General features: G+C 43.9%; 1 protein-coding gene across 1 annotated transcript; it reads left to right on the top strand.

Moving 5' to 3' along the window:
* The first annotated feature begins 13 nt into the window (after positions 1-13).
* Positions 14-26,054, top strand: LOC128064059 (zinc finger protein 91-like). Its single transcript, XM_052656871.1, has 6 exons — positions 14-84; positions 3,065-3,218; positions 17,000-17,126; positions 23,779-23,897; positions 23,982-25,364; positions 25,446-26,054. The coding sequence occupies exons 1-6, from the start codon at positions 14-16 to the stop codon at positions 26,052-26,054; spliced, it is 2,463 nt and encodes an 820-aa protein (XP_052512831.1).
* The last annotated feature ends 1,918 nt before the right edge of the window (positions 26,055-27,972 follow it).

The raw sequence follows: 27,972 nt of genomic DNA, 5'->3' as shown, positions 1-27,972 counted from the left end.
TCTTCTGATACCAATGGCTGAGGAGTCTCGAGTCTCCGCTTTGACGCAAGCGATTCTACAGCCAATTCCCGAAGCGGAGACTTGGTAGGTGCGGCCGACCATTGCAAACGGGAGGTACTTTTTTAGTTTGTTTTTGTTGTTGTTGTTAAGCTGCGCCTGTCGCGTCCCCTCTCCCCCCTATCCGTGACCTCCAGTCACTTCGCACCTCGCTATTCCCCGACCCCTTCCTCCAGCCCAAATAAATTCAGTCGTTGTGAGAGGCCCAGGTTCTGATTTCCTTTCGAAGTAAAATCCTGAGGTAACACATGCAGTGCACGAAATACGTAGTATTTCATAAGGAAAAAGTCATTTTAATTATGATGTGGCACTTGATAATTTTATAAGGATCAAATCCCGTGTTCGGGAACTAGTTTAGAATTTCAGCTTTGGGACTGGTGCTGGAGCTGAAGTTCTTTCTCGAGTGGTAGGGAAGAGTATTACTGTGCTTTTTTGATTTATATGAGCATGGTAGTAAATTGCAAAGACTTCATTTTAGGAGAGTAGTTTCAGTGATGCTGGTTACTTGTATGAGCATTAGAATCAAAGAGAAAGATAAAATGGTCGCAGTGCTCAGTCAGATCTCTTTGAGATCCCCAGGGACTGTAGCCCTCCAGGCTCCTGCGTCCCTGGGATTTCCCAGGCAAGAATTCTGGAGTGGGTTGTCGTTAAGTCGCTCAGTCCTGTCGGACTCTTGGCAACGCTATGCCAGTAGGCAGGGTTCCCTGCCGTTCACCGTCTCCGAAACTTGCTCAAACTCCTGTCTGTCGAGTCGGTGATGACATCCAGCCATCTCATCCTCTGTTCTGCCTGCCTTCCGTCTTTCCCAGCATCAGGGTCTTTTCCAGTGAGTTGGCCCTTCACATCAGGTAGTCAAAGTATTGGAGCTTCAGCATCAGTCCTTCCAGTGAATATTCAGGGTTGATTTCCTTTAGGATTTGTTTTGGAAAAATGAGAATCCAATGTCTCAAAGCACACCTCGGAGGACACTCAAGACTGCGGAGTACAGTTAATTACCCTAGCAGGTCCAAGGGGAATCGCTTTCGAACAAGGACCCTGACATTTTCGAGAGACTCGGTTTTATACCCTCACTAAGTGACTGTTTACATGTTCGCAACTTTTTTTTGATGTATGTGATTTAGTTTTACGACATGTAGCTGTAGGGAGAACTAACAAGGTTAAAGGGGAACAGTAATTATACTTCATGGGGGATATCTTCATTGTTAATCTAACGTGGGCAGCCTGACCTTAACTCCAATCTTTGCTATCTGTCGGAGGGAGGTCTCCAAGGAGACCTGGTTTTACTTTAAAGATAGTTTCCTCATTCTTGGGCAAAGTCGAGGCCCAGTTCACCCGCTGTGTCTTAAGATGGCTGACAGGCCTCAAGATGGAGTTCCTCCTGCCCTCCTCAAAGCAGCCCCAACAGACTGATGGTCTTAAGGGACTCGTCTTGCTGTACAAGAATCTGCTCCAGCACCACAATCGAAAAGAATGAATTTGTCTATGTTCAGCCTTTTTTATGGACCAGCATTCAAAAAGCAAAACTTTGATTCTAATTTTTATATCATAGGCTCTTCAGATAAAACATTCAGTTGCTTAAGCACTGCATAAGAACATGATAAAATTTTTATTTTCTACTGTTCCCCTTATATAATTGTTGAAATGGAGACGATTTGCAATGTATATATAATATTTAAATCGTGAATAATGTTCATAACACCATTTATCATGTTTTAAAAATAGTCCACAAAAATGTCTCCTTTCCTTTTTACACCTCTCATACAGAGGGTTACCATATGCAGCTGCTCTTGGCTAGATACCACATCCAAAAACCCAGTGGCAGTATGTTCGGGGATTTCCTGGTGCCTCAGACGGTAAAGCGTCTGCCCGGAAGGCGGAGGACCTGGCTTCGATTCCTGGGTCGGAAAGATCCTCTGGAGAAGGAAATGGCAATCCACTCCAGCACTCTTGCCTGGAAAATCCCATGGATGGAGGAGCCTGATAGGACACGACTGAGCGACTTCACTTTCACTTTAGGTGACAGGTTAAAGCAAAATCAACAAAAAAACCCATGAATTTAATTTGAAACTGTATATGATATTAAATATTTGCTGCTGCTGCTGCTAAGTCGCTTCAGTCATGTCGAACTCTGTGCAACCCCATAGACGGCTGCCCACCAGGCTCCCCCATCCCTGGGATTCTCACTGGAGTGGGTTGCCATTGCTAGGAATTTGATATTTGGAGAGAAGAAAATAGAGTCGACCCTTTGGAAAATATTTGGGAAAAAAATTCCATGATATTCCAAAAAGCACAGCTTGAATTTGCTACTCATCTCAACTATTTCCATCGCACTTAACGTTATATCTGGGCTTCCCTGGTGGCTCAGATAGTAAAGAATGTGCCTGCATTGCAGGAGACATGGTTTGATCCGTGGGTGAGGAAGATCCCCTGGAGAAGGAAATAGCCACCCACTCCAGTATTCTTGCTTCCCTTGTGGCTCAGACGCTAAAGCGTCTGCCTGCAATGCGGGAGACCGGGTTCGATCCCTGGGTCGGGAAATTCCCCTGGAGAAGGAAATGGGAACCCATTCCAGTATTCTTGCCTGTAATTCCCCATGGACGGAGGAGCCCGGTAGGCTACAGTCCGTGGGGTCGCAAAGAGTCAGACATGACTGGGCGAGTTCACTTCCAGGATTCTTGCCTGGAGAATTCCCGGGACAGAGGAGCCTGGCAGACAGTCGTCCGACTCAATTGAGTCGCAAAGAGCCGGTCACGACTGAACAACTAACATTACATTATTTTGAGTATAGGGACCTTTGTTGTCAATGTGATGCTGTTGCTTTTTAACTTCCCTTCCAGGAAGCAGAGGTCTTTTAATTTCCTGCAGTCAGCTTCCTCCGAGATTACACTATTGAATTGTTCCGCCCTGCTCCCCGCGCCCCGAGGCCCCGCCCCTCTCACTTTCCCAAGGTGAAGGGCAGACCGGCTTCCTTCCGTGACCCGCACCGTGACAGCTTGTGTCCCTTTAGGCCGCTTCCCCAGGCCGCCCCCGCCGTTTCCCTGCCGGCCCGCGCAGCTTTCCACATCCGGAAGCGGAGAGCCGGTTGTGCAGCTGTCTCAGCAGCGCGGCGTGCGTTTCTCGCTTTCTTAGTCACACATGCCACTCTCATACGGCTTCCTTCGGTATCCCGGGTCTGAGTGTCTCTGCTGACTCTAAATCCCCGCGCCCGAGCTACCAACCCCAGCAAATTCAGACGTCTCCGTGAGCGACGAAGGTGTATCTCCCTTTTGGTTTAAACCGCACTGCAGCCGGTTCCTGCTTTTGGAACTCGGAAACGCTGCTTTTCGCACCTGCTTCCGTCTTAAAACCATTTACTGTCCCCTCTGCACTTCCTGCACCGCATAAAATTCTCTTCCATGAGGGGGGCATTTACGCTCCGCGGTCCTCAGCCTCTCCGTCTTGGCCCCTGGAGGCCACGTCCTCGCCCAGGTCCTGGGATTCTGCGGAGCACACCCGATTGTTAGACCCACTCCCTCCCAGCGCCCATATCTCCTCGGCCTGTCTTCATAATGACCTATCCCCTGACCCTGTGTTGGGGTGGGTGACCTGGGCCAGCCACTTGACCCTCATGGTTCTTCCATCCCAAATTTGGCCCTTACAGGAGGAGGGCTTCTTCAGCCGCCATTCCCGTAAATAGTGGGCGTGGGGTGGGGTGGGGTGGGGTGGGGTGTGGTGTGGTGTGGTGTCATGAGAAGCAAAGACATCGACTTCGAGAGAAATAGAAAACTGAAAAGCCCGAGGAAGAATCGATGACAAGAGAATTGGTGAGGAACTTGCGAAGAGCTCGGTACATGAAAGAGAGGAAGTCTTGAAGGTTGCGGGTTAGGCAAGGACAGAAGTTTAGAGAAAAGCAGGATCTCCGGAGAGTTAAAGGCGAGCAAATTAGGAAGGTGGTGTTCAGTCCGAGTCTTTGCGACCCCTGTATCTCAGAATTTCCTGAAATTCATGTTCATTGAGTCCAGGGATGCTATCTAAGTATCTGATCCTCTGCCGACCCCTTCCATAGCCTTCAAGTAGAGGGGCTGTAAATCAGGGGTCCCAAAGAGGGCGACAGTGGAGAGGCGGTTCACACAGAGCCCGCAAAGGAGATACAAGAGTTGGAACCTTGGCTTACAGAACAATATCCTGCTGGGAGAGAAAGGGGACTCCTAGTGATTGGGCTTCCCTCGTGGCTCAGCTAGTAAAGAATCCGCTGGCAATGCGGGAGACCTGGGTTCGATCCCTGGGTTGGGAAGATCCCCGGGTTGGGAAGATCCCCTGGAGAAGGAAACAGCTACCCACTCCAGTATTCTGACCTGGAGAATTCCATGGACTACAGCTACGGGGTTGCAAAGAGTCAGACAGGACTGAGGGACTTTCACTCACATCCAGTAATTGGAGGAGCTGAGAAAGCAAGCAAGGTGAAAGGAAGCATAGCCACTTGGGGGTGCCAGAGTGTTGGGAGGAAGGGAGGGCGGAGATGGAGGATGAAAGGCAGAAATTCATGGAGATTTAGGATCATCAAGGAGGTTGGAGTAGAAGCATTTTGCAGGGAACAGATGGCAGAGAGAGGCTGAATGGCAGTCAGGGAAGCAGTAAAGAGTAGACAGACACAGCTGGAGAGCAGAGTGGAAGAGAAAGGGAGACGGAGAAAGAAGTAGGGAAGCAGATGAACTAAATGAAGTGGAAACAAGCAGTGTGCAGGTGGGGGAGGGGACTGGATCCAGGAGAGTGCTGAATTGGTTGGATAAGGGTTATGAAGTCGTGATGCATTGATTTTTGCCTTACCTCATAGTTCAGTCGGTAAATAATCTGCCTGCAATGCAGGAGACCCGAGTTCAGTTTCTGTGTGGGGAAGATCCTCTGGAGAAGGAAATGGCAACCCACTCCAGTATTGTTGCCTGGAGAATCCCATGGACAGAAGAGCCTGGCGGGCTACAGTCCATGGGATCGCAAGAGTCTGACACGGCTTAGTGACAAAACCACCACATTGATTTTTGGCTTTAGGATCTAATAAATTTAAAACTTGTTTCTTTACATTATACAGATGAGAATTGCAAAACTTCTGTCTGTAAGGCTTATGCCTTTCATAATTATTTGTATTAAAAGATAACATCCATGTGCAGAACTGACTGACTCTCTTACTACATGGTGCCTTTTCCAGTAACATTAAATATGTTCTTTGTGATCATTTTCCTTTTTTGCTTTCTCCTTTCTTTACATTTCATTCTTTTTGTAGCTTGGGATAGATATTCAATACCGAAGTAAAGAATTATTCGCTTCTGAAATAAGATTTGTTGCCCTCCTGTAGTTAATTCAAGTCATTGTTTTCTAAGTATGCTGTGTTCTCAAAAGTTTTTTTTTTCACCTGACACCATAATTCTTCAGTGGAAAAATTTTTAACAAGCTGATTCACATTAGGCTTGTTTCATGTTTATTTGAGTCCCATTTGCTATTTCTTCTTGATGTTATATGTTCGAAGCATTTTTCTGGTAACTAGTAAAGTGATGTAGACTGTTTTGATGAGTGCTTAGGAAGAATGTCAGTGATCTTTCATATTAAGAGTCACGACCTAATTTAAGCAGTTCATCTGATACTCCGTTTTCCTCTCTTTTATGTGATTGAGTAACTAGTGAGCAATGAGGTGATCTGATGATGTTTCCCTCGGGTCCAGAATCTGAGCAACAGTGACCTCTGAAATGATTGGCCACATTGGGTGTGTGACTGTGTGTGGCAATTCTTCTTGGAGGGAGAGCCCAGTTGTTACTAGAAGTTGAAATGGGTCCCAGTTTTGCAAAATGAAAAAGGACAACACTAGGATGGAGGTGGGAACATATGCTTAGAGTGAGATAGATTATCAGCAGATGTCTTCTATGAATAAGGGTCAATCTGCAGGGAGGCCTCCCACCTCCATGGCTTCCCCATGTCCTCAGGGCAGCCTCCTGACTCCTCATGTGGCTCTGCAGCCCTTTGTCACCCTCAGGTCGCTGCCAGTGTCTCCAGCCTCATCCTGGGAGCTGACCCCGTTCTTATGGTCAGTCTGTCCTGGTCACATTCACTTAGTCCTTGTTCATAGACATCAAAACCTTCTCTGTCTGGGATCTTAGTTTCTATGCCTGCCTTTGGTCATTAATCACCGTGGCCCTCGCTCTTTCTGTTCCTTCAGGTCTAGGCCAGCGAGGTCTCCCCGTCTCCTTCTCATATTCTCTGTCACAGTAACCAGGTTTGCTGCTATATATTGATCACCTTCATCAGAAATGCCCTTGTCCTTTGACTGTTGGAGTCTTTCCTCTTTTTCCTCCATTGAGGGATGCACCGTGTTCCTCTTCCTCCCTGGGTGCTCACAGCATCTCACTCTGGGGCTGAGGACTGGGAATGTGGGTTGGGCTGAAGAATTCTCAGGGGAGACAGAGGGGACAGGGTAGGTGATGATGGTTCCTGTATCTGTTCTGGACATTTCAACTCTAATTGATCCTTACCCCATGTGGACACTGAATCACTGGAAAGCAAAAAGATACAGGGAGTCCTAATGAGCCCGATAGATCTAGTGTCTTGAGGTGTCCCCATGTTTTAGTCTGCTGTGTCACTGCTCACTGCAGCCCCCAAGTCTTCTAAGCTTTGTCCACCCAGGGACCGGTTGCCATCTTAGACAGCAGCTCTGGCTTCCAGCAGTTTATCTGCTCAGATCCGGGGTTGCTGACTTTACTGTGGTTAGAGTGGCCAGAAGGTTTGGAATCCAAGGGGGTATGAGAGAGTCCCACCTCCTTAAAGATCAGGGACATCTTCCAGTTAGCTCTCACTGGGGAGACCAGGGGTCAGTGAGACTAGGGTCTCTCTATCTTTGTTAATTCTTTACTGAGCTCAATCCAACCAAATCTCAAGGGCCTGTAAAATTTTCTGATGTCCCAAGTTGCTGGCAGGTTTTCCCAGGAGGGCCAGCTCCTTGGTCTCTGTACTGAGTGCCGAGTGTCCTTGGATTTGCAGCTTGTGCGCACCTCTGTTGCGATGCTCATGCCTTTGGTCTCTGCTGTTTAGCCCTCTTGTTCAACCATGCATGAAGAGGTAGAAAACTGGGGGAAAGTGAAGGGGAGCTTGTCAGAGTCTCCAGGAGGGCTGTGGCAGCAAGAGTAGGGCTCGGGATGAACCCAGCGAATGGGGGTGTGTGTGTATGTGTGTGTGAGAGAGAGAAAGAGAGAGGCATTCATACTTGTGGGATCACGTGGTGTGTGGAACTGCTGACAAAGGTGGGCTCAGTTCTACCTTGAGGACCTGGATGTGGGCTCATGGCCAATTGTGGGCTGCGTAGAATGGTGGGTGTGCCATAGTGTCTTAGCTCAGTTTTCCTGGGACACAGATGCTGTGACTGAGGGTTGCATGACTGGGTTTCATTGGGAAACACATGATCACACCTGTGGAGGAAGGAAGGAAGTGGGTTGAGGACTGTTACCCTGCAGTGTGTTAGAATCAAGGCCTAAGCTTAGTCCACAGGGAGGTCTGGGTCAGGAGGATGGGCACAGTGGTCCCAGAGAAGGGGGACGGGATCCAGGAGTGCCCCACAGCACCCCCTCCACACAGTGGATTCTCTGATGTCTTTAGGGAGGGCAAGAATCAGACCCATAGAATAACGGTTGTTAAAATTCGGGAGATCACTTTGTGGATTACCTATAATTTTTCTGTTAGTTTGAGTTACTAATGAAGAAGATTTGAGATGGAAGGTAAAAAAAGAGAAGTTGGCGTATTCCTTGGAAGATGTTGAAGTGGCACTGGGGGGTGTGCATCAGCCTACACATCTGTCTTGTATTATTAGATTTTGGTGATGACAGTTTGGGGCTGCTGGGGTCACTGTGACTGATACGATGTCTTGAGTCTGGTTGGTGTTTGGGTGTCTTCATGTGTATTATTCCATCATTAAAACAGGAGTTGTTAAGGCTTGAAACCTTCTGGGGATTGCATAGCAGGATGGGTGGATTATTAGTAGGTCTCTGGGGAGTGTGTTGGCCCAGATGCAGGTTTGGAAGTTTCTTTCAGCCTCAAAGGGAATGGTTGGGCCTCAGCTTTGATAGCAGAAGTTTCACATGATGCAGTGAAGGCTTGTTCTTAGAATCTGAGGACTATTAGCTCCACAGCAACCTGTAGTACAGAGGCTTATTCTGGAGATGACGCAGCTGCTACTTGTTGCTGCCAGCGCAGTGGATTCCTCTACTGTTCTCTCATTGTCTTTACAGATCTCGGGCATCTGCCACGTCCATGCACAGTACAGTTAATGGTTGTAAAGAAGGCAATGTAAATGGTACATGGAAAACAGTATGGAGTTACTGAAAGATTAAAAATAGAACATGCATAGAATCGCGCAATCTCACTTCTAATCATATAGCTAAGAAAAGGAAAATTTTAAAAACTGTTTATGTATTTGGCTTTGCTTGCATCCTGCAGGATCTTTGGTTTCGTCGCACTGAAATTCTAGTGTGATGCTCGGGCTTAGTTGCTCCGCCGCCTGTGGGATATTAGTTCCCCCACCAGCGATTGAACCCACATCCCCCACAGAGCTAGGCAGGGTCTTCACCACTGGATCACCAGGGAAGTCCTGTGCAAAAATCAGTATTTTGCAGGTGTAACCTGCACTCCTGTAACCCATACTGTATGATTCACAACAGCTATGTGTTGTAAAAACAACCTGAATGTCTGTTCTCAGCCGAGTGGATGATGAAACTGTGATGTGTGTATGAGACAGGCTGGGTCCAGGGACCTTTCACTGCAGTTCTTCACCTGGACGAACCTCTTCTCGGGTATCAGGCCCCAAAGAAAGTGTAATTGAACAAAGACACTATACCCACATTCATGAGCGGACAGCAATTCTGAATAATAAGTAAAAGGACCACAAACCAAGCCTCATTTCTGAGGCTCCAGAAGCAAAAGCAGGTCACTTCCCGTGATCCCTGCTCACAGCACCTCCGGGGAGCCTGAGGCGGGGCAGATCATCTCAGTTTCCTTCCAGCCATAACCAAAGGGATCAGCTCACCCCCCTTTTTGGGAGGAGCAGGGGCACACACTTCTTTTTCTGTCTCTCCTTACTGCAGCAAGAGTCCCAATAAAGCCTTTCTTGAAATTCCCCTCTGGTCTCATAACTATTTCTATTGATTACAGAGCCCCAGGATCCAGGTTGAAAACATGTAAGTGTAAGTGTTAGTCACTCAGTCATGTCACACTCTTTGCGACCCCAGGGACTGTACCCTGCCAGGCTCCTCTGTCCATGGAATTCTCTAGGCAAGAATACTGGAGTGGGTTGCTATTCCCTTCTCCAGGGAATCCTTCCAACCAAGGGATCAAATCTGTCTCTTATGCCTTGCTGGCAGATTCTTTACCTTCTGAGCTCCCAGGGAAGTCCTCATTGGTAACCCAGGCAAATATACACACATATTTGTAACGAAATACTCAGTTCAGTTTAGCTGCTCAGGCATGTCTGCCTCTTGGCCAGCTCATGGACTGCAGCACGCCAGGGTTCCCTGTCCATCACCATCTCCCAGAACATACTCAAATTCATGTCCATTGCATCAGTGATGCCATCCAACTATCTCATCCTCTGTCATCCCCTTCTCCCACCTTCAGTCTTTCCCAGCATCAGGGTTTTTGTCAGTGACTCATTTCTTTGCATCAGATGGCCAAAGTATTGGAGTTTCAGCTTCGGCATCAATAATTCTAATGAATAGTCAGGAATGATTTCCTTTAGGATTGACTGGTTGGATTTCCTTGCTGTCCAAGGGACTCTCAAGAGTCTTCTCCAGCACCAGAGTGCAAAACCATCAGTTCTTTGGCATTCAGCTTTCTTTATACTCCCAACTCTCACATCCATAGATGACTACTGGAAAAACCATAGCTTTGAGTAAATGGACCTTTGTTAGAAAAGTAATGTCTTTGGTTTTTAATATGCTGTCTAGGTTGGTCATACACATAGCTTTTCTTCCAAGGAGCAAGTGTCTTTTAATTTCATTGGTGCAGTCATCATATGCAGTGATCGTGGAGCCCCCCAAAATAAAGTCTGACACTTTTTCCACTGTTTCCCCAGCTATTTGCCATGAAGTGATGGGACCGGATGCCATGATCTTAGTTTTCTGAATGTTGAGTTTTAAGCCAACTTTTTTAACTCTCTCACTTTCATCAAGATGCTCTTTAGTTCTTCTTCACTTTCTGCCATAAGGGTGGTGTCATCTGCATATCTTAGGTTATTGATATTTCTCCTGGCAATCTTGATTCCAGCTTGTGCTTCATCGACCCCAGCATTTCGCATGATGGGCTCTGCATGTATGTTAAGTAAGCAGGGTAATAGTATACAGCCTTGATGAACTCCTTTCCCAATTTGGAACCAGTCTGTTATTCCATGTCCAGTTCTAACTGTTGCCTCTTGACCTGCAGACAGATTTCTCAGGAGGCAGGTCAGGTGGTCTGATATTCCCATCTCTTTAAGATTTTCCGACAGTTTGTTGTGATCCACATAGTCAAAGGGTTTGGCATATTCAATGAAGCAGAAGTAGACGTTTTGTGGAACTCTCTTACTTTTTGATGATGCAGTGGATGTTGGCAATTTGATCTCTGGTTCCTCTGCCTTTTCTAAATCCAGCTTGAGCATCTGGAAGTTCACAGTTCACATACTGTTGAAGCCTGGCTTGGGGAACTTTTAGCATTATTTTGCTAGCATTTGAACTGAGTGCAACTGTGCAGTAATTTGAACATTCTTTGGCATTGCCTTCCTTTGAGATTGGAATGAAAACTGACCTTTCCCAGTCCTGTGGCCACTGCTAAGTTTTGCAGGTTTGCTGTCGAACTGATTGCAGCACTTCCACAGCATCATCTTTTAGGATTTGAAATAGCTCACATGGAATTCCATCACCTCTACTAGCTTTGTTCATAGTGATGCTCCTTAGCCTGACTTGATGTTGCATTCCAGGATGTCTTGCTCTGGGTAAGTGATCACACCATCTTGGTTATCTGGGTCATGTAGATCTATTTTGTAGAGTTCTCCTGTGTATCTTGCCATGTCTTCTTAATATCTTCTGCTTCTGTTAGGTCCATACCGTTTCTGTCCTTTATTGTGCCCATCTTTGCATAAAATGTGCCCTTGGTATTTCTAATTTTCTTGAAGAGAGGTCTTGCTTTGCCATTCTGTTGTTTTCCTCTATTTCTTTGCATTGATCGCTGAGGAAGGGTTTCTTATCCTTTCCCGTGTAGATGGAGATTTAGGTCACTTGGGACAGACTGGGTGAATGTAGAGAATGTTATGCTAACTGAATTAGGACAGACAGGGTAAGACTGATATTCTCTGTGCTCGCTTATCTGTAGAATGTAAAAATGTGAAACTCACTAGTATCCGACAGTGGGATGGTGGTAATCTGGGGTTGGGAGGTGAGGAGGTTGGGGAGATGTTGGTTGAAAGGTACAGACTTTGAGTTGTAAAATGTGTCCTGGGGATGTGTGTGCAGCACACTTACTGTTGTTATCCTATTCTGTTACTGCATGCTGGGAATTTGTCAGGAGAGTACGTTGTCAGTGTTTTCACCACACACAGAACATGGGCATTTGGAGGTGATGGATGTGTTGGTTTGTGGATTGTGATAAATATTCCACAGTGTACACATGTCACATGATCACATGGTCTATGATATATGTACACAGAACCCCTTGTTAGTCTCAGTAAAGCTGGAAGGTGGCCTGGGCTTCATCCTTCACTAGTGCCCAACCCAGGCTTCACATGAGATCATGAGGCATTTTGCCTGGGCGTGTCTTGTACCCCTCCCCCACAGACACGCTCCTCAGGTTCTCATGTGGGGCCAGGAACGTGCACAGGCCACGGAGGATTCCCATCTGGATCCTGCATTGAGCACCAGGGCTCTTAGCCTCCACTTCTGAGACTGAGATCAGGCCCTGGGGGAGGGGAGGGCACTCTGCTGTGAGTGGGGCTGGACCAGGGCCTGCTGTGTGACCTGCAGGGCATTGTAGGGTGAGCAGAGGTGCCCCCTGCTGCTGTGTGCATGAGGCCTCACCAGGAGGGGAGTGTGATCCGAGGGAAAGTGTGGGAAAGTCCTGTGTTGGTCTCTCTGCGGGAGTTGACCGTTCTGAGTCCCTCCTGAGACAGTGGCCACAGGGGACTGTCTCTTCCTCATGGTGAGGGCTTCCCTGTGTGTGTGGTTGGGGCTCAGGAAGGGGATGTGTTGACCCTAAGCATTAAACAGCATGTTTTCCACTTTCATGATAGAACTGTGAAGACTCATGGATGAAGGAGCCCAGAAGAGGAAAGAACAGGAGTCAGGCATGGCTCTTTCTCCGGTAAGGTCATATTCTCAGTGGATTCTCACACTGCCTTCCTGAAATGCCCTTCTCTGGACTCGCTAATTGTGTCTGACTCTGAAGTATCCTGTCTGACTCCAGTACATGCACACTCACCCGGGGCCTTCCCTCAGGGCCTGGCATCTCCACTTAGATCCTGTCTCCCCATGACCAGGTGACCTGGCCCTTGTGAGGAGGCTCCCCTGGGCACCGTCCTGGGCAGGGCTTCTCACCCATGGGTTGGAGACGGGGTCTTGTGCTGTTGGGCAGCAGGGGTTGCTTAGGGCCCATGTGGATGCACTGTCTGCTCTCTGTCAATCAGGGTAAAGAAGCTGTAGGTGGACCTCACGTATTAACATGTACAGTACATGGTAAAATCTGCCAGAGAGGCCACTGAGGGGAAATCAGTGCTGACTTTTTATAGTACATTTAAAACCAAACGAGCACCTCCTTGAAAACTTAAGTGTTTGGGAATGGAATGGAACATTCAGAAATAGATGTCAGGGCTAGGGAGTGTTTCGTTACAACCATCTAATTTAAACTGTGAAATCAGGCTTACTAATTTTCTTTTCTTTCTTTTTTGACCACATGATTCAGCTTCCAAGCTCTTAGTTCACTGAGTAGGGATCGAACATGAAACCCTGCAGTGGAAGTGAGAAATCTTCACTACTGGGACCATGAGGGAATCCTCCAACTTCACTAATCTTGATTCAGTATTTTCTTAGTGGAATAAAATAATAAATTTTGGAGTTTGTTAATCAGTACATACCTAAAATTAATGATACAAATCACATTATTGTTTTAGAAATTTATTTATTTCCTGTACTGTATCTTCATTGGTTCAGTGTCTTTTCCCTAGTTCTGGCAAGTTGTGGCCACTCTCTGGTTGCGTGTACATGCTTCTCATTGCAGTCGCTTCTCTTGTCTTGCAGCCCAGGCTCTAGAGCGTGCCGGCTTTAGTAGTTTGACCTCCTGGGCTCTACAGCTCTGGCTCAGAAATTGAGACTCATCATCTTAGTTGCCTCTCAGCATGTGGGATCTAAGACCAGGCAAAAACCCACATCCCTTGCATTGTCCAGTGGATTCTTTACCGTATACCATAGGGAGGGCCACATATTTTAAAATACAGGTATTTTATAAAGATTGGAAGAAATCTTCTGTATGTTATTTTCTGCTTGTATTACTTTTTATTGTTTTTGAACTAGAATAAGATAATGTTGCTGAATCCCTGGTGGTACAGTGGCTAACAATACGCCTGCCAGTGTAGGGTGCGTGGGTTCCATCCTACATCCGGGAAGATGCCTCAGAGCAACTAAGCCCATGGGCCGCAATGACTGAACCTGTACCCTAGAGCCCGGAACCCGTAACTACGGAAGCCTGCACTCTCTAGAGCCTGTGCTCCAAAACAAGAGAAGCCACTGCAATCTGACGCCCGTGCACTGCAGCTGTAACTCCAGAAAGCCGACTCACAGCAATGACCACCCAACATAAGCAAAATAAACAAGCTTTGAAAAAGAAATAGAATGTTGACAGAGTTACTGAATGAAGAAGTAAAATAAAGAAAAGAGTGGGAACCCACTCCAGTATTCTTGCCTGGAGAATTCCATGGATAGAGGAGCTGGTGGGCTGCTGTCAGCGGGATTGCAAAGAGTCTGGCGTGAGTAAGCAGGTAAACAACCACTTCCACACACAGCAGATTGAGCTCTGAAAAACAAATCTTAAGTGTCTAGCTTTCCTCCTGCAGATTCTTCAGTGATTTCAGTAGCGTTTGAAATAAATTCCAAAATCCATAGATCTTGCATAAATTAGCCTCTGCCTGGCATCACCCCAAGTACATTCCCCATGTTCCAGTCACACTGGCTGACTTTCTGTTCAGTGAATATCTTCCTGCCTCAGAGCTGACACTCAGGCTGTTCTCTGTGCTTGCAAGACCTTGCCAATCCTAAGTGTTTCTTCCTCACAGAGACCTTGTCTGATTTCTCAGTGTAGCTTAGACTTTCTGTTTAATCTTGTCTTAGCACCAGGCCTGTTTGAGAGGACTTATTTCAGTAGTAACGTTAAAATTGTGGATGAAATCGGCTGGCTGGCTGCTAGATGATGAAATTGGCTGCTAGACTGTAAGCTCCATCATATTCACTGCTATATTTCAAGTTTGAGGCACAAAGCTGACGCTGAATGAATTTTGATAGAATGAAAGAAAAAAATAAAGACAACTCTTCTTGTTTCAGCCAATTATATGTTTACACATGCATGCATGAATGCATGGATATGTAACTCCGTGGTTTTATTACAAAAACATCCTCTCATAAATAATGGTGTAATCTTTGTAGCAGTTTCAGTTGTATCTTAAGTGTATTTCATGGTGTTAAGTTTTTTCTGCATCATCACATGAATGATGTAAATTGTAGTAAGATTATTGACATTGTGAGGGTTGCGATGGGAGAGGGTGTGACCCTGTATCGTGACCATTTATGCTGTTCTATTGTGTTTCAGCTTCCTTGAACTTGTTTTAGGTATTTTCAGGAAACTCTCTGCTTCTCTGGTAGTTAACTGGTTGATTCTTTAGGTTCAGTTGTCACTCCCAACCACCTGAGCTCAGGTGCTGTTGGCTCATTTCTTAACGGTGGGATCTGAGCGATTTGTTAGAGTGACAGAATTTACTCTCCAGGGTGACTGCAGCCATGAAATTAAAAGACACTTACCCCTTGGAAGAAAAGTTATGACCAACCTAGATAGCATGTTGAAAAGCAGAGACATTACTTTGCCAACAAAGGTCCGTCTAGTCAAGGCTATGGTTTTTCCAGTGGTCATGTATGGATGTGAGAGTTGAACTGTGAAGAAAGCTGAGCGCCGAAGAATTGATGCATTTGAACTGTGGTGTTGGAGATGACTCTTGAGAGTCCCTTGGACAGCAGGGAGATCCAACCAGTCCATTCTGAAGGAGATCAGCCGTGGGATTTGTTTGGAAGGAATGATGCTAAAGCTGAAACTCCAGTACTTTGGCCACCTCATGTGAGAGTTCACTTATTGGAAAAGATCTGATGCTGCGGGGGATTGGGGGCAGGAGGAGAAGGGTACGACAGGATGAGATAGCTGGATGGCATCACTGACTCGATGGACGTGAGTCTGAGTGAACTCTGGGAGTTGGTGATGGACAGGGAAGCCTGGCGTGCTGCGAATCGTGGGGTCGCAAAGAGTCAGACACGACTGAACTGAACTGAAGTGAAGGTGGACACAGATCTTTCTCTAACATGCTGTTCTATTGATGACAAGTTCATCTGTGTAAAGTCTTTACGATAATGCTTAGTGTGTAGGAATTGTCATCATCATCACAATGTGTGTTCTTTAAAAGTCAGTGTGTTTTCATGTTCATCGCAGCACTATTTATAGTAGCCAGGATATTGAAGCAACCTAGATGTCCATCGGCAGATGAATGGATGAGAAAGCTGTGGTACATTTACACAATGGATTATCACTCATCCATTAAAAGAATACATTTGAATCAGTTCTAATGAGGTGGATCAAACTGGAGCCCATTATACAGAGTGAAGGAAGCCAGAAAGAAAAACACCGAAACAGTATACCAACATTTATATATGGAATTTAGAAAGAAGATAACGCTAACCCTCTGTGTGAGACAGCAAAAGAGACACAGATGTATTGAACAGTCTTCTGGACTCTGTGGGAGAGGGTGAGGGCAGGATGATATGGGAGAATGGCATTGAAATGTAAAATATCATATGTGAGACAGATCACCAGTCCAGGTTTGATGCATGGTACAGGGTGCTCGGGGGTGGTGTACTGGGATGACCCAGAGGGACGGGATGGGGAGGGAGGGGGGAGGGGGGTTCAGGATGGGGAACACATGTACGCTCATGGCGGATTAAAGTCAATGTATCGCAAAACCAATGCAATATTGTAAAGTAAAATTAATTAATTAAAAAATAAAGTTACTGGACTTTGTCATCTCTGAGGACACCAGTCTTGCTGTAAGTCATCTAGATAGTGAATGCCACTCAGTCGTGTACGACTCTTTGCGACCCCACGGATGGTAGCCTAGCATGCTCCGCCGTCTGTGGGATTTTCCAGGCAAGAATACTGGAGTGGGCTGCCATTTCCTTCTCTAGCGGACTTTCCCAACTCAGGGATCAAACCCGTCCTTCATTGAAGACAGACGCTTTACCATCTGATCCACCAGGGAAGCCAAAGTAAAATTAATTAATTAAAAAATAAAGTCACTGTGGACTTTGTCATGTCTGAAGACACCAGTCTTGCTGTAACTCATCTAGATAGTGAATGCCACTCAGTGTGTTGAATGTTAACACTTCTGCATAGACTGCCCAGGATTGGTTTTAATTTCTGTATTTTTCATGTATTGTCCACATACATGACAAATTCATGTTGATTGCAGGATATCATAATCTTAGGAAAAAGAGGAAATTATAAATTAGATTGCAGACCAACAGTTTGCTTCAAGCAGCTTTTCAAGTATCTATCAGAGTATTACTTCATCTGAATTGAGCTTTACCCCTCTCACCTCTTCTCATTTAGTGTGAAACTAAGAATCTTCCTCAGGGCCCATTGGTGAAATGTGTTTTCATTTCAGGCACAGTTGAGCTTCAAGGACGTGTTCATAGATTTCACTCCTGAGGAGTGGGAATGCCTGGACCCTGCCCAGAGGACCTTGTACCAGGATGTGATGGAGGAGACCCTCAGGAACCTGCTGTCTGTGGGTGAGGATTACTTCCCTCTGAAGTGGGGATCTGCCCTGGGGTACCTCTGCATGTTCCCTCTTTATCTTTCGAGATCTCCTGTTTCTCTTGACCTTTCTGACTCACACATGTAAAGCTTGCTGATTAGCATCAGGAGTTTAAACTTGACTTTCCTTCAGGAGACCTGCCCACTGTGTGATGCACAAGGAGTTTCTCCGCAGCTTGAGTGTTTATAAAGCTGATTTCAAACGTTGAAATATCCAGTTGCCTGTTTCTAGCCCTGTGTTCTTGGTTCAGTAGTTCTTAGGTAGAAACTAGATCCCTGCTGTTCCCTGTGCATTCAGAAGGCGGCAGAGAGTAAATTCATTTGAGAAGTATTTTTCTGTCCGTTTGTAATGTCCTCACTCCTTGGCTGACAAAAGAGCTGCATTCTACACCTGCCAATGCAGGAGAGACAGGTTGGATCCTTGGTCTGGGAAGATCCCACAGGTCACAGAGCAGCTACGCCTGTGTGCCTCAACTATGACCCAGCACTCTAGAGCCTGGAATCTGCAACTGCTGAGCCCACATGGGACAAGCACTGAAGCCCGTGGACCCAGGAGAAGCCGCAGCAAGTGGAGCATGAGCACTGCAACTGGAGCGTAGCCCCTACTTGCTGAACTTGGACAAAAGACCAAACAGCAATGAACACTCACCCAAGCCAAAAGAAATGAATACACCAATGTATGAAAAATAACAGATACATTTATTTAAAAAAGAGAGAGGTTGGATTCTGGAAAAAGCCACAGTATATGGCATTACTTCCGAGTAGGAAGTTCTGTTTCTGATCTGAACGTTATCTCCATTCTTGTGGCACAAGGAAGAAGACCCCTGGATTGTGGAGAATGAGGTACTAATAGCAAACATCCAGATGAGTGGGAAAGTATCCACAGTGTGATCACAGGGCAACTGTCACAAGCACAGGGAGGAATCCACACCGTTCATGGGGTTTGGGAAACTCTCTAAGTGGGAGAGTTCTGTGAGAAAACAGATGTTTAATGTTTGTGAACTCTCACAGGAGATTTTTCTTCTCCCTAACTTACAGCTCTGTTCTTTGACATGTGAAATGTACAGCACCCTCGAGGGGTGCTATAGCACCCACAGAGTTGAAAGCAAGATATATATATATTTTTTGGCCTGTACTGGGTCTTTTTTGCTATGTGGTCTTTTGTCTATTTGAGACGAGAGAGGGCTACTCTCTAGAGCGGGAAGCTGGTTACTCATTGTGGTGGCTTCTTTTGTTGTGAAGCACAGGCCCTAGGCACACGGGCTTGAGTAGTTTTACCACACAAGCTCAGTATCTGTGGCTCATCAACTTAGTCTCCGTGACATCTGAGATCTTCCCAGAACAAGAATCAAACCCATGTCTCCTCCATTACTAAGCGGATTCTTACCAGGTAGCCACCAGGGTGTTAGGGAAATTAAATAAATAGTCGTGTTTCGGCTTCAAGACAAAGCAGTGCATTCCTCTGACCTTGCTTCTAACCTGCATGGAAACTGCCTTGAGTGTTAATGTCCTGACTGTCTACTGTGAGTACAAGTCTTGCAGCACCATAGATAAGTTAGAGGACAAATCTTGAGATTGTTCAGTCTTTACAGGGGCCCTTGCCAACCCAGCCCCAGGCTTAGCACCATCCAAGTTGGCTCCTGGATCCTTCTTTCTGCCTGCTGCTGCTAAGTTGCTTCAGTCGTGTCCGACTCTGTGCGAACCCATAGACGGCAGCCCACCAGGCTCCCCCGTCCCTGGGATTCTCCAGGCAAGAACAGTGGAGTGGGTTGCCATTGCCTTCTCCAATTCTCTCTGCCTACTGTGAGGTATATAAAGGTAACTTAGAACTGCAAAAAGAACTATGCGATTTGTGAGGATGATTATCCATATTACAATGTCATATTATATTTCGCTGATCAAATCTTCACTTTTTAAGTCGACTCTCTTTAGCCAGCTCCAATAGTGTCCCCATACTGCCCTTTCTCTCTCCATTCTTTGTCCTATTGTGGCCTTACTGCCCTCCCAACCCCTCTGTCTCCCTCTCCATCAGCTGGTCCCCTTCTAATGGCCTCAGTCTCTGAGCGGGGAAGGGGAGCTCAGGTTCCCCCACTCTAGCAAGTTTGTTAACCCCTTTAGATACTTCTGATCAAAGATCCCCATCATCCTGGAGAGACGTTCCAAGATTTTTATCAGTCCTTCTGTCCCTGTTATCACAGTCAATTTGAGTCCTGTTCAATCTGTATCGTAGCCATAAAGCTATGACTATAGAAAGGAAAGATAACTTGTTTGATACAGGATGGCCATGATGTTGTTTAGACTCTGGAGAAAACTGGTTAAGATGATTTTTTTTTTTCTTTTGAAAGTGCAAAACCAGTTCTTTTTACATGCGGAATTAAAAACAGCAAGCTTGTTAAAAAGACCTTCGGAGAAAAAAGCTGAAAGTTCACCTTTGCCAGAGCTTCCCAGATGACTCTAGTGGTAAAGAACCTGCCAGCCCCTGGGGGAGACACAGGAGACGTGGATTTCATCCCTGGGTAGGGAAGATCCCCTGAGGAGTGAATGGAACCCACTCCAGTATTCTTGCCTGGAGAGTCCCATCATGGACAGAGGAGCTTGGTGGGCTAGAGTCCATGGGGTTGCAGGGGTTTGGACAGGACTGATGCGAACTTGCATAGCATGCCACTTTTGCATGTCCTTGAAATACGTAACCCATTTTTCCAGAGATTTCAGTCTTGGGCAAATTAGAATTTTAAACCACGGGGCAGGGGGTGGGAAGAAAAAGGTGAAAGAGATTTTAAATCTCAAGTAGGAAAGTATGAGAGCTCTCGTGTCTGTCGATCTGCATTTATGTTTGTCTCAACGTGTGTCTTTGTGTTTGAATAATATTGCTGAGGTTAATTTGTAAATGAGCTCTAATTCAATTTTTTTTTTTTTTAAGTAAGCACTTGCAAATCAAACAATTACAACAGAAATTAACCTAAATGAATTTCAGGTTCACATGAATTGGGAAATATTCAATATTAAATATCTAGTATTAACGTTTGTTTGCTAATCTAATAAAGATATGTCTTGTGTCTTCAACATTGTCTAATACTTTTATTGTACCTAGGTTTAATGTTAAGCAAGTTTGTCAACAGTTAAAGTAACTTGAGCGAGGAAATTTTTAAGGAAAGAATGCAAATGCAATTGGAGCTTTTAAATTAACTCTGTTAAGAATGATTATACTAAAAAAAAAAAGAAGATTATACTGAAAAAAAAAAAAGAATGATTATACTTTAGAAATGTCTGTCTAAAATAGTTTCTCCAGGTTTGAATAACCTGAACTCCTGCTGCTGCTGCTAAGTCACTTCAGTCGTGTGTAACTCTGTGCGATCCCACAGACGGCAGCCCACCAGGCTCCCCCGTCCCTGGGATTCTCCAGGCAAGAATACTGGAGTGGGTACCATTTCCTTCTCCAATGCATGAAAGTGAAAAGTCAAAGTGAAGTTACTCAGTTGTGTCCAAGTCCTAGCGACCTCATGGACTGCAGCCTACCAGACTCCTCCATCCATGGGATTTTCCAGGCAAGAGTACTGGAGTGGGGTGCCATTGCCTTCTTGAACCTGAACTCCTAGGGTTGTGCTAAACTAAGTAATGAAAGTTCATTGAATAGGTCATTTCCAAATAAAATAAGATTCTGAAACACAGATTACTGAAAACTTATTTCCTCTTACAGACAAACTAAAGAGATTTTGGACTATTAATGAATACGTTTGGTGCCACCCTGAGACATTCTCTATAAGAAAGCAAATATTCTTAGACATTATCACTGGTATTTATGTTCACCAGTCTACAAAATGCTAAAATATCTGATAGCTCATGGTTGCTTAAGGAAAGTAAGACGTGTGTTTTTAGTAAGAAAGGTATGAGAAATGTGGGCCAGTCACCTTGCTTTGTCCCCCCTGGTTAATTTGTCTCAGGACCCTCCCCTTGGGTACACAGGCACACCCTGGATCTTGAAGTAAAGGCTTCTCAGAGGAGCAAAACTCATTATGGCTTGGACTGACCTCTGACTTTTAACTCCAAGGCGCCTTTCTGCACTTGTGTATTGTCTCCTGTATCAGACAGGGTGTTTTCCTTTCTTTGTCCTTGCTATGATTATTCCCTTGAATTAAGAGACAAACCAGCTGTTTACCTGTTTTTGTTGGCTGTAAGTTCCTCAACCTGAGCCCACCTATCTCTTATCTCAGGGCATGCAAAGAGGAGGGTAGCTGATTGTAGATGTCCAACCTGCAGCCCATCCAACTCCTTCCTCAAAATTACATTTTATTAAGGAAAATGGAAAGTACTTCTGACTTACAGATGGCTGTTTCTAAATGAACAAAGTGATTTTGTTTTTTTTTTTAAAAGAGAAGTTTCATGGAAAGTGGACTCCAAGGAAAGAGATCCCAAAAGGCAAGGTCTTTATATGTTCTGCAACAATCTGTCATTTGACCCCTGTCAATTTTGTTGCTTGACTTTGAGTAGCATGTGATGATGTATTTCAAAGGTATTTACTTCCCCTTGTCCCCCTCCTGTGGTAATTAGTGCTGTTTGGTGGCACTAAAAAAAAAAAATAAAATTTATTTGTTTTTGTCTTTGTTGCTTCAGGTCTTTGTTGTTGCTTCACAGGATTTTCTTAACTTGCAGTGAGCAAGGGCTACCCTGTAGTTACAGTGCATGAACTTGTCGTTCTGGTGGGTTCTCTTGTTGCAATGCGTGGTCTCTGTGTTTGCTCAGTAGTTGTGACTCCCCAGCTCTACAGTGCAGAATCATCATGTGTGGCCTACAGGCTTAGTTGTTGTCAGACATGTGGGAGTTTCCCGGATCAGGGATCAAACCTGTGTGCCCTGCACTAGCAGGCGGATTCATTACCTCTGAGCCACAAGGGAAACCCCAAAGCTTGTTCCGTCTCATATATCTTGGAGCCAATGAACTGGGTGAGTTTAGGTTACTGTGTAGATAGGGAGTTGATGTACTGAATGATTATTGTGTAAGTAGAGAATTTTTCACTTACAATATAATTGACATGAACCACTTGTTAATGTCATAAGATGCCTATATGTCTGTCTACTGATAGATTTCTAAGAGGTCTTTGGAAATGTGTTTATTTTTTTATTTTTAAAATTATTTTAGGGAATTCCCTGAGAGTCCAGTGGATAGGATTCAGTAGTTTCACTGCAGCTAACCTGGATTTAATCCATGGTCAGGGAACCAAGTTCTCAGAAGCAAAAAAAAAAAAAATATATATGTGTGTGTATATATATATATATATATATATATATATATACACACTTATATATTGTTTACAGAATTCTTTATTTTCTCAATGCATTATTTGTTGAACAGTTACTAACTGCAATTTATTTTTTACATTATTAATTAGAATGCTTCTTTTGCATTGTTTACCATTCCAACATATTGCCTATTTGATGCTTGTTTGCTCAGTTGCTCAGTCCTGCCTCTTTGTGTTCTCATGGACTGTAGCCCACCAAGCTTTCCTATCCATGGAATTATTTTAAGGCAAGAATAGTGCACTTGGTTGGGATTTCCTGTTCCGGGGATCTTTCTGACCCAGGGATTGTATCCCCCTGTGCCGTGTCTTCTGCATTGGCAGGCAGCTTGTTTACCACTGAGTCACCTCTCTAGTCCTGTATGTTCTTTACCATAAAAATATATATAAATATGCATAAAGTGTGTACAATATAGCATTAGTTTTTCCTCAATTATGAGACAGCAGTGTGTTTAGTACAAAGTGGGATGAGTTTTGAGGTCATGATGGGAAAATATGTTTTCTTTGAGAACTGACATGAGTTTGCATAAAATGAATGTTTTCTGATTGTGTTTGAAACTACACTACCCTAAAATTAATTGAATTACATATGATCATTCTGTTTTAAAGAGTTCTATTCCTTTAGTGTTCTATAGTTTGAAGATCATCTTTGCGAAGGTTCATAATTCTGTTCAGGATGAATATGACTTTTGGTATAAAAGTCATGTGTTTGACAAGAAATAATTTATTTATGAATTGTAACTAATAGAATGTCTGTGGTTCTCTGTGTCTTGTAGATATGTCTCATATAGATATGATCAAGAAATTACAGGCAAAAGCAGACAGTGGGAAAGGGGAAATTTTTCAAAGAGTGATGTCTGGAAGAGCTGAAAGCCTTGAAAGCAAAGATTTTCACCTCAGGAAGATCCAGGAAAATATAGATGACTTTGATTGTCTGGGGACAGATGATGAAAGAAATGACAAAGGATTGTCTACATCCCATAACAAAAACCTCACTGATGGAAGAGATCATCATAGTAGAAGTGATGCAGAAAATGGAACTTCTGAAAGGCACGGATCAAGCTTTCAGGATGAATTGCAGATGATGCAATCTGAAGGGATAATTTTTGAATGTAGTCAAGTTGTGACAAATGTCAGCACCTCAGGTTTATCATCTCAGAGAACTCATAATGTCTGCAAAGGCTTTTCTCATAAAGATGATAATGCTGTTATGCATTCTTCAGAACTGTTACCAGACCATGAAACACAAAATAAAACACCTTACAGATGTAATGAGTGTGACATAACCTTTCTTCAGGACTCAGAACTCACTAGACATCAACGAATCCATACAGGAGGAAAGCCATATAAATGTGATGTGTGTGGCAAGGCTTTTAATCAGACTAGAAAACTTGCAGTTCATTGGAGAATTCATTCTGGAGAGAAACCACATAAATGTGATGTGTGTGGCAAGGCCTTTAAGCAAGCTGCAAAATTTGTAATTCATTGGAGATATCATATGAGAGAGAAACGATATAAATGTGATGTATGTGGCAAGGCCTTTAATCACACTACAAGACTTGAACTTCATCAGAGAATTCATACTGGAGAGAAGCCATACAAATGCAATGTATGTGGCAAGGCATTTAGTCATACTGCAAACCTTACTGTTCATCAGAGACTTCATACTGGAGAGAAACCATATAAATGTGATGTATGTGGCCGATGCTTTACTCAAAGCTCACAACTTGCAGTTCATCAGAGAACTCATACGGGAGAGAAGCCATACAAATGCAACGTATGTGACAGGGCGTTTAGTCATACTGCAAACCTCAGTGTTCATCGGAGGCTTCATACTGGAGTGAAACCATATAAATGTGAAATATGTGGCATGGCCTTTAATGAAGCTGCAAAGCTTGCAGTTCATCAGAGATGCCATTCGGGAGAGAAACCATATAAATGCGATATATGTGGCAGAGCCTTTAGTCAAACTGCAAATCTTTCAGTTCATCGGCTAATTCATTCTGGAGAGAAACCATATAAATGTGATGTATGTGGCAAGGCCTTTAATCAGACTGCAAAACTTAGATGTCATCAGAGAATTCATACTGGAGAGAAACCATATAAATGTGATGTGTGTGGCAAGGCATTTCGTCATGCTGGAACCCTTGCTGTTCATCGGAGAGTTCATACTGGAGAGAAACCATATAAATGTGATGTATGTGGTAAGGCTTTTAATCAGAATGCAAAACTTGGCCTTCATTGGAAAATTCATACTGGAGAGAAATCTTATAAATGTGATGTGTGTGGCAAGGCGTTTAGTCGTCCTGGAAACCTTGCTGTTCATCGGAGAGTTCATACTGGAGAGAAACCATATAAATGCGATATATGTGGCAAGGCTTTCAGAGTAAGCTCAAACCTTGCTGTTCATCGGAGAGTTCATACTGGAGAGAAGCCGTATAAATGTGATGTGTGTGGCAAGGCCTTTAGTCAAGCTGCAGGCCTTGCAGTTCATCAGAGAATTCATACTGAAGACAAACCATATAAATGTGATGTCTGTGGCAAGGCGTTTAATCACACTACAAGACTTGAACTTCATCAGAGAATTCATACTGGAGAGAAGCCATACAAATGCAATGTATGTGACAAGGTATTTTGTCATACTGCCAACCTTACTGTTCATCGGAGACTTCATACTGGAGAGAAACCATATAAATGTGATATATGTGGCAAGGCTTTCAGAGTAAGTTCAAACCTTACTGTTCATCGGAGTGTTCATACTGGAGAGAAACCATATAAATGTGATGTGTGTGGCAAGGCATTTAGTCATACTGGAAACCTTGCTGTTCATCGGAGAGTTCATACTGGAGAGAAACCATACCAATGTGGTGTGTGTGGCAAGGCGTTTAGTCGTAATGGAACCCTTGCTGTTCATCGGAGAGTTCATACTAGAGAGTAACCATGTAATTATGGTATATGTGCCAAGGCTTTCAGTGTAAGGTCAAGCCTTGCTGTTCATCAGAGAGTTCATACTGGAGAGAAACCATATAAGTGCAATATATGTGGCAAGGCTTTCAGAGTAAGCTCAAACCTTGCTGTTCATCGGAGAGTTCATACTGGAGAGAAACCGTATAAATGTGATGTGTGTGGCAAGGCCTTTAGTCAAGCTGCAGGCCTTGCAGTTCATCAGAGAATTCATACTAAAGACAAACCATATAAATGTGATGTCTGTGGCAAGGCGTTTAATCACACTACAAGACTTGAACTTCATCAGAGAATTCATACTGGAGAAAAGCCATACAAATGCAATGTATGTGACAAGGTATTTTGTCATACTGCCAACCTTACTGTTCATCGGAGACTTCATACTGGAGAGAGACCATATAAATGTGATATATGTGGCAAGGCTTTCAGAGTAAGTTCAAACCTTGCTGTTCATCGGAGTGTTCATACTGGAGAGAAACCATATAAATGTGATGTGTGTGGCAAGGCCTTTAATCAGACGGCAAAACTTGGACTTCATCGGAGAGTTCACACTGGAGAGAAACCATGCAAATGTGATGTGTGTGGCAAGGCGTTTAGTCGTAATGGAACCCTTGCTGTTCATCAGAGAGTTCATACTAGAGAGTAACCATGTAATTATGGTATATGTGCCAAGGCTTTCACTGTAAGTTCAAGCCTTGCTGTTCATCAGAGAGTTCATACTGGAGAGAAACCATATAAATGAGGTATATGTGGCAGGGCTTTCAGTGTGAATGCAAACCTTGCAGTTCATCAAAGAATTCATACTGGAGAGAACCTTACAAATATAAAAATTGTGACAAACCATTTAGGCAGAGTCATCCATAACTCATCATCAGGCAGTTCAGACAGGAGAGAAACCATATAAATATGATGTATATGACCGGTGCGTTACTTGAAATGATGAACTTAGAAACTGTTGGAGAATTCATACTAGAGAGAAGCATTAGAAATCTGACAGTTGTGAGAAACACTTTAGTGTAAATGTCGTGAGTGTGACAAAGCCTTTAGGTCAAGTGGCCAGGCCTTATAATTCATCAGAGAATTCATAGTGTATAGAAAACATACAAGTGAAATGAATGTGTCAGAGTTTCTAGTGCATGTTCAGCATTAACTGCCCATTAGGCAGTTCATACATAAGAGAAACCACATAAATGTTATTTATGTGGCAAATCCTTCAGTCACAAGAAATGACATTGCAGATCATCTGAGAATCCATTCTGCAGGGAAAGCTTACACATGTAGAGAAAGCAGTAAAATATATCAAGTTTTTGACCCTCAGAAAATTCAAACTGTAGGAAAACTACACACATGTGTTAGGTGTGGGAAAGCTTTGATTATCTGTTCATCCTAACTCACCATCCGTTAATTTTTTTTCTTTTTTTACAAGATTGTGATGGTTTTTGGTGTACATCAACATGAATAGGCCATAGGCGTACATATGTGCCCACCCGCCTGAACCCACCTCTCTCCTGACCGTATCCCTCCAGATTGTCCGAGAGCACTCGGACATCAAACTCCCACTGGCTCTTTTGCATATGGTAATACATATGTTTCAGTGCTAATCTCTTAAGTTCTGCCATCCTATTGTTTTTTTTCAATAGGTTTTCCTTAGCGTTGCTTTTCTATCCACATGTTATGACCCAGTTTTAATGTTTAGTTTACATTTCTTTCCTGCTTTACACTAATAAATACATAAGTCAGTGGGTTATTTTGAGACTTTTGTAACATTAAAATGCACGTAGACGATGATAGGGTACATAGTAGGTGCCCTGTAAATGTAAAGAAAGTTACTTTAGGACTTGAGTTCAGTCAGATAATACACATAGAAACATTTACAAATAGTGCCAAGTTGATAATTTTGGTGAAAAAAATTCTAGTCTCTTCTTAAGACTGTATATTTTACAATGTGCTTTGTTGTCCAAAACTGACATATCTTTCAGAAACAGAAAACAAAGAAATGAGAGAAAATATATTACAGTTTTTCAACAAGAAGTAAGTTGCCTAATTACCGTCAAGTGATCATATAGTAATTTGACATTCCATTACATTAAAGTATTCGCTTAAGTATTATATATTCTGATGTAAACAACTTTTTCTCATGTAAGTATTTGAAGCTTTGTCATCCTAAGCATGGAACAGAAAGTTTTGTAAAGAAGTATGTATTTCTCATTAAAAGTTTTTTTCTCTCTTTAATAATCTTTAAAATTCATTTTTGGCTATGCTAAGTCTTCATTTGCTGGCTTCTTTCTCTTTTTACAGCAATCAAACTATGAATTCTCCACATAAACTTGGCTGGGGTATGGTTGGAGACTGGCATTTTGAGGCTTCTTTTGGTCAGTCCAGAAGACTCAATGTCTCTTTGGTTTTTTGGCTGTACTGAGCCTTTTTTTTTTACTGTACGTGGGATTTCTCTAGTTGCAGCAAGCAGAAGTGACTTTCTAGTTACTTGTGTACAGGCTTCTTATTACTGGAGTTACTGTTGTTGCAGAGAACAGGCTTTCGAGCACAGGCTCAGTACTTGGGTT

The sequence above is a fragment of the Budorcas taxicolor genome, chromosome 18, assembly GCF_023091745.1.
Source record: "Budorcas taxicolor isolate Tak-1 chromosome 18, Takin1.1, whole genome shotgun sequence".
NCBI classification, from domain to species: Eukaryota; Metazoa; Chordata; class Mammalia; order Artiodactyla; family Bovidae; genus Budorcas; species Budorcas taxicolor.
The sequence above is the reverse complement of the archived record's forward strand: the minus strand, read 5'-3'. Positions and strand labels throughout refer to the sequence as shown.

Excerpts from the sequence above, each read along its gene's own strand:
- LOC128064059 (XM_052656871.1), top strand. The coding sequence starts at position 14 with ATGGCTGAGGAGTCTCGAGTCTCCGCTTTGACGCAAGCGATTCTACAG. Across the intron at positions 3,219-16,999 it reads CTCTCATACGGCTTCCTTCG|GCACAGTTGAGCTTCAAGGA; the intron begins GTATCCCGGGTC and ends TTTTCATTTCAG. Across the intron at positions 25,365-25,445 it reads CCCTTGCTGTTCATCGGAGA|AGAGTTCATACTGGAGAGAA; the intron begins GTTCATACTAGA and ends GCTGTTCATCAG.